The sequence below is a fragment of the Austrofundulus limnaeus genome, unplaced genomic scaffold (assembly GCF_001266775.1).
Source record: "Austrofundulus limnaeus strain Quisiro unplaced genomic scaffold, Austrofundulus_limnaeus-1.0 Scaffold1229, whole genome shotgun sequence".
NCBI lineage: Eukaryota > Metazoa > Chordata > Actinopteri > Cyprinodontiformes > Rivulidae > Austrofundulus > Austrofundulus limnaeus.
The window spans coordinates 30,301-37,125 of record NW_013953631.1 but is presented as its reverse complement, the minus strand read 5'-3'; the positions used below and the strand labels follow the sequence as shown (position 1 = coordinate 37,125).

The following is a 6,825-nucleotide window of genomic DNA, read 5'->3' as shown; positions in this document are numbered from 1 at the left end:
ATTTTTAACAGCACTTTGCAGTTTATTCCATAATATCTGCCCCTTTTTTAAAAAGAAAAAATTAAATAAACAAATTAACCCTTAAGTAATAAAAAGAAAAAAAACAACAATAATCCTCATCAAACAAATTATATGAGTACATATTATTCTTTTTCATATTTTTTCAATGAATCAATTTTAATCATTTGCTTAAACAGAAACATTGATCTGGCATTTTTAACAGCACTTTGCAGTTTATTCCATAATCTTATCCCCTGAATTGACGTACGTCGTTCCTTCAAACTGGTTCAAAATTTAGGCTTCACAAACATTTCAATCCCCTTAAGATTATAACTGCTCTCTCTTTTCACAAAACTTGACTGGATGTTTACAGGTAATATGTTCTTATGAGCCTTATACACGACCTGCAAAATATTATAATCTACCAACTCCCTTACAAATAATCTTTAATTTCTAAAAAAAACCATAGCAGCACAAACAATAATTTCAATTGCACAAACGATGCATTAACCACTCATCTAATTTGCATTTTATTTTTCTGTGGTTCATTTTTTGGGAGGGGTCAGCTTCACTCATCTGGTGTTATAACTGATCACAGTCCTCCTGACACTTAACAGCATACACAATATTACTCCTTGCTGGGGAACTGGATCTTTGGGGTGAACCAATCTTTGTCATTGTTTTGGGGTTTGAAAGCCAGTGGGACGTCATGTTTAGAGAATTATCACTATTTGTTTCAGACCTTTGACATCTTCTAAAAATCAAGTTTGAGAACCTTCACTCCATGCATGATTAGCCTGAATCCATTGTTTCAAATGAGAAGAAAAATAATCTCATTAACTCTGTGGCCATGCAGACGCACTGTACTTTTCTAAAGCACTATTTTCTCTTCTTTCACACACTGAATCACTCACTCTCATGTTGGTCAGGCCGTGTGGATATCGCTGGTGTGAGTTCCATTAACAAGCTAATCAAGGAGAATTTTCCTCCTGTAGCGTAACCCACATTTACATGGCTAATGGATAATGACTTTTGATTGGTCATTTAGCAGCCTGGTGTTACCAATGAATGAGATTTGAGTCATTACTACTGAATATGCTCACACACACTCTTACACAGTGGCAAATTTAGTTTCTTATGCACTCTACTTCATTTGCTCACAGACACACAAACTCACACAAACTCACACAGAATGTACCTGATTTTGCCATGTGACAGGCTACCGGCTGACCCTGTTCTCTCCATTAGAGAGTATAATTAGAGCAACTCACCCCGGTGCTCAAACACACACAAACACTCGCACACACGCATAGAGTCAGTAATTAGAGCAGCTCACCCCAGTGCTTCCACAACAAACACAGCATAATGCCCTCATTATGGCCCAGTCATTTCAGGCAGGGCTAATCAGTCCCACAGTGATTTATATCACTTTTTCCTGTTCGTAGCAAATGAAATCTGTAGGCCAAATTAATACTGGCTTTTCATCATCGCCCAAGTTAAAAAGCCAGTTACCATCACAATTCCCCTCATTAATTTAACGGCTGAAAATCCCAGGCAGGCGGAGTAAACACTCATTATTGGAACAAATTGAAGAGGGGCAGAGCAAGTGAAAGAGAGAGGAGGAAGATGTGGAAAAATCTTTTAGAGCAAATGCAGCATTGAATTAACTTCACAAAAACAGATTGATCTTTGTTGTGTGATCGGACCAGGTGAAAGCTCTCAGTCTGAATGGAAAATAAACAAACTATATTACAAAGTTTACTTTGCTTTCACTTTCTAACTTTGTTTTCAAATCTTTGTGTTTAAGCAAGAGGTGGGAATCTTGGAACACCTTTTCATGATTTAATTTAGGTAAAATTCAGAAGGCTGTGATGCAATGATAACATTAATAATGCCTTTAGATTTTTTGGAATAATCAAGTTTGTGAATAAACACCAGAAAGCAGCTGGTAAGCTTTATCTAAAACACTATGAAACTGAAATGTAAAAACAGAAATGCAAATTTAGAAATTAATTTAATTCAATTCAGTTTATTTATACAGCTCCAAGTCACAACATACGTTGTCTCAGCTGTATATAAAAAGAACAATGTAAAGAAGAAAGCAGCAGATTGTGTTGAATCACTTCATCACAGTCTCCCATCCTGAGGAAAAACTCCCTGCTAATCAGGAAGAAACCTCCAGCAGAACCAGGCATTAACCAGGAATTAAAATCTCTATCGTTTGTTTCCCATAAATACACACATTAATTTGTATATTTTCTTGCAAAAAAATAGTGGACATTAACATGCCCTAGTAATTAAAACCCCTAATCACAGACAGCTTTTCATAAGAATGTTATTAAAGTAAAGTTGGCAACTCTGCTAAATATTGGTCAGCAAACATGATTAGCATTGTATTTATCACTCCAAAGTCATTAGTAAAAACAATCATATTGTGATAACTATTAATTAGGCATATTCTTCAGAGTTCAGTGAATAAAAGAGGCAAAAGATGTGAACACATCTTAACTACAAGAAGTTACTGGAACTCTATAGGGACAAAATCTCACAGCTGTGAGTCTGCTTTCTCACTGGATTGCCAAGCAAAGACATTAACAAAACTGTTTGACTTTTAGAAATTGATTGAAAATCTTTCATGCTCAACGATGTGATGCATCTAGAAAATATAGAATGGAAATTAAGAATTACACCTGTTAACATTCAGCGGAAAGCCCACATGCCGTTTTGTATTCATTTTATTTTGAAGTATCATATCTGTTTCCTGTTCAGCCTGTGTCCTTGTGCAATGCATCAAACTTGATGTCTAGGCCCTCCTCTTTCGATTGACATCTCATTTGACCAACTGGGTTCAAGTTTCGGCTGTCTAGGGCCAATAATAATCAGTAGTGACCAACTTCCGGTTTTCATCTTTCTAGCTTTGATTGACTGTAAAATCGGCCAGTCAGCTCCGAGCTTCGTTCTGATGCCACAGCTGTGTAGCCAATCACCATACCTTTCATTTAATGTATATATAGAGGGGGTGGGAACTTTGTTCAGTGAAGGAACACAGTGGAGGCGGCCATATTTCTGCAGTGTTACTATACTAAAGAAGGCAGCTAACGCTCGCAGGAAAACGTTTTCCACTGTTTTTTGGTCAGTTAGCTGAAGAAACCTGCTGATAAGATGAAAATATATTTGTTATTAAGTGTTTCGAGTGCTTCAAGACATGGAAGAGTGATTTTTGTGGCCAGAAGTAAAATGATTTGGATAAAAAACTTCCACTCGCCATTTTGAATCGCTAATTTTGACATATTTGAGGACAAATATTTATCAAATCTGAGTGAAAAACAAATATTTTTTCACTGCTGGTGGTTTTAAAAGCTGTGTGAAATGTTAATGCTCTGAAAGATATAAGGATGTATTGTTTATTCTTGTGGTTTGGCTGGTTATTGGTGGAAATTTGGCTGAAAGTACAGTGTTGGTGTAAATATTTATGAATATTACTATATATATATTATTTTAATCATGCTGTGAGTAAATATGGATGGTAGAATGTGTTTTGTGGGAGTTATATCTTTAATTTGAGCCCAGAGTGATGTCAGTGTGTTGAAATTAGAGTGTTCTAGACAAAGTGTACAGTTTGGGCATATGTAAATGAGTACAAATATGCAAATGAGACATGCTGGATTGTACCATGTGTCAAATATTCATATTTTATGCTACTGTTACCAAATTAGAACTGGTAACAGTTGAGAATTAATATTTTAGCCCAGTAAAATTTGTTTGATAATATCTCATTCCCTTCATATTCTATGATACTTTAATAATAAAAAAATAAAAATTTAGGGAGAAGAATTATCTTGATTTTTGTGTATTTTACTTCAGTATACTAAATACTAGTTATAGTTACAAAGAATATGACTGCTGAAGTTAAAAATTCAGATTTTTAGCTTTAAAAAGAGACCAAGCTTGTGAATTTACTCTAAAGGGTTCAAAAGCAGTACTCCATTTAATTTGTGTGTACTTTTTAAGGCGTTTTATGGTATTTTATGCCCGAAGGTTAACTCAACAGAAAATTAGAAGGAAAAAAACATCTTGTTTTGATGAAGCCTGCTTGTTGATTGTACTTGTTGATTGTATGTTTGAGGCAGTTTTTTTTGTGTGTTTCAGTGACTCAGTTGAATCTGAGGCCAAATATAGCAGCTCATCAACTGAAAGCTCCTCAGAATCAAACTCTGAGAGTGACTCCGACTCTCCAGCTCAGCAGAAGATCTCTGTGAAGGCCAAACCCAAGGTGACGTCATCATTTCACTGTACTTGTTTTGGTCCAGTATGATAAAATTGGTTAATTGAGAATCAGAGCCATTTGTGACCATTAACACTAGAGATGTGACATTCATGAACTATCAGAATCTTTTGAATGGCTTCTTACAACGAGAAACCAAGTCACGGGGCAGTGTAAGAGCCTTTTGGTGTTTCATTTATTTATTCCTTGTAAATCTTTATTTTTCGTCCTTAACCACAGAGACAATCGCTCCCACTTCGCTTTTTCATGGGCAACAGGCAGAGCGGTGGCGTACAGTAGCTCAGAGAGAAAAGGGGAGGGGTTTCCGCTTGACCAAACACATGGTTCCGCTCACATGATGTGAGGATGTAACTTGTTCAAACTGGAATGGCTCCTCAAGCTCCAAATCCCTTCAAAGAGCCATTTATCCCATCTGTAATTATAACCCCCGCACACGAAGCGTACGCAGGAGTCCTATTGTCTTCGTACTGTTTATTTATTTATTTTATTTTTTTTCAGTGGTTTTTGGTCAACCGTAGCACAAAAACAGCTGCACCAGTCAACATGAAATTTGTTAGGGCTGTAGATGAGTCTGACCTACACTGCTCCAGCCAACGGTTTTATGATAGACCCCATATTTGAGGAGGGGGCTCCATCCAAAGAGGGGGTGTCTGAACATGCAAAATCGCTTATAACTCAGAAACTGTTCAACATAGAAGCTTCAGATTTCTTTTGTTGTTTAGCTCTGATGAGGGGCTATCCATCACGTCCAACCCCCCCGCCTAAAAAAAGACCCCCACCCAAACCACTACAATTTTGGAATGCATCTAGTATCATGACATTTATTAGGAATAAAGACTTCTGAGTTCTGGTGCATTTCTGCGTGCGGGGGTCATTATGTTACCGCTATGCTGTATCTTATTAGAACACATGTAGTCTGTGTTCATAAGAAGCCACAGAATTTCCAGGTTTTTGTCTTTAATATTTTAGCTCAAATATATTTTACAGCACAGTTTACAGTATGTGATGAGTTTAAAATTGTAAAAAGGGAATGTCTCTCTTCAGCTCAACAACCTGTGAGTAATAACTTCATGTTCTCCCAGCAGTGTGAACTGAAAGCTTCGAAATCCTGATTTACACTTTGGGATATAATTTAGCTCTCAGGCTCTGGTTTATTTTTCTTCTTCCAGTCTTTCATTTGCTTCCCTTTTCAGCTCTCACAATCTTTTTCTTACCTGTTATGCTCATCACATCGTTTCTCACCCTCTCTTTGCTTCTCTGCTCTATGAAATTTTCATTTCGTTCACTTTGTCATTTGGGCATGGCCTATGAATTATGCATCTTTCTCTCCATCTCTTTCTACACGGCTCTTTTCGGACCACTCCTCAGCGAAGGGGTTTCCGTCTCTTTTACCCCGCCAAGCGTCAATCAAAGAAAATCTGATGAGATACGGTCTCTAACTTTATGGCCTGTTTTTATTCATATCTTTCTCACTCCTCTGTCCTGTGTTTTGTTCTGTTTAGATTTTTTGTCCTATTTGTTCAATGTGAAGTTGACTGAGTGGAATTTTATGGTGCTTTATGTGATGTGAATGGAGCCTGGTTGGTTAGGAGTGTATGGAGAAAGGGTGATAAAATGCACTCTAATGTTTAAACATGTTTTTTTATTGGCTCTTGGAGACGTGAGCTCAAGGCATGGGTTGTCAGCTAGTGACAAACCTGGCTCTGTTGTACAAAATGCTGCACAGTGTTTGGGAGTTGGGACATGCTTCTTTTGCATGATAGGTCACTTAAAAACACCAGACATGTTGCATAGAAATGTCCATAAATCCTAAATCTGAATTCCATGGACTGATGATGAAGAAGCTAAGATACCAATATTCAGATATTCAGTTCTGCTTTCTACTGAAGTGGCATAAAAAAAGAAAAAAAAGAATTCCGTGGACTTTGGGAGTAGAAGTGAACTGTTTCTTTATTTATTTTACTCAACTGAACTTTTCTTTTAGTCCTCTTGTTGTGAGCTGCTCACCATCAATAGATGCTTTTGTTTGCTTTTTAGGTGGAGCTGAAGGCCAAGAAGGAAGTCTCTTTATTGGACCTGGATGACTGTGAGTTTATATGTATATTTTTACTGGTTAGGTGGATAAAAACAAACAGCAATAGGCCACAAAAAGCCATGATGTATATTCTAACACAAAGTTGGGGTCGGGACCCAAAGTGGGGTCCTGAAACATCAAGGTGGGGTCCTGAAAAGATTTTYTGAATTAATTACATTTTTGCCTTAGTTGTTAAAAATGAGTGAGGTTAGTACATTTAAAATGGATAAATGTAGTATAAAATATTGTTACTACGCCCGTGTTTTGTTGACCGGATACAAATGTTTATCTTCGAAAAATAATTGGGGACACAGGTCTCTGCTACTGTTTTGTACTATATTGTGGGTCAAAAGCTGAAAAGTTTGGGAACCATTGCACTTTGGTTCCCAAATATGGGTCATGAAGCACCTTGGATAATCTCCAGAAATCAATTTAAAGGGTAATAAAATAATTGCTGATGTAATGT

The 6,825-nt window shown here is 36.9% G+C and overlaps 1 protein-coding gene across 1 annotated transcript in view; it reads left to right on the top strand.

The window, feature by feature from the left end:
* Positions 1–6,825, top strand: part of LOC106534641 (AP-3 complex subunit beta-1) — a gene marked incomplete at its 5' end in the record, with an annotated part of 66,459 nt that overhangs the window by 30,104 nt on the left and 29,530 nt on the right. The window contains 2 exon segments of the mRNA XM_014031341.1: positions 4,150–4,273; positions 6,323–6,371. Of these exon segments, the coding sequence (XP_013886795.1) occupies positions 4,150–4,273; positions 6,323–6,371 (173 nt within the window).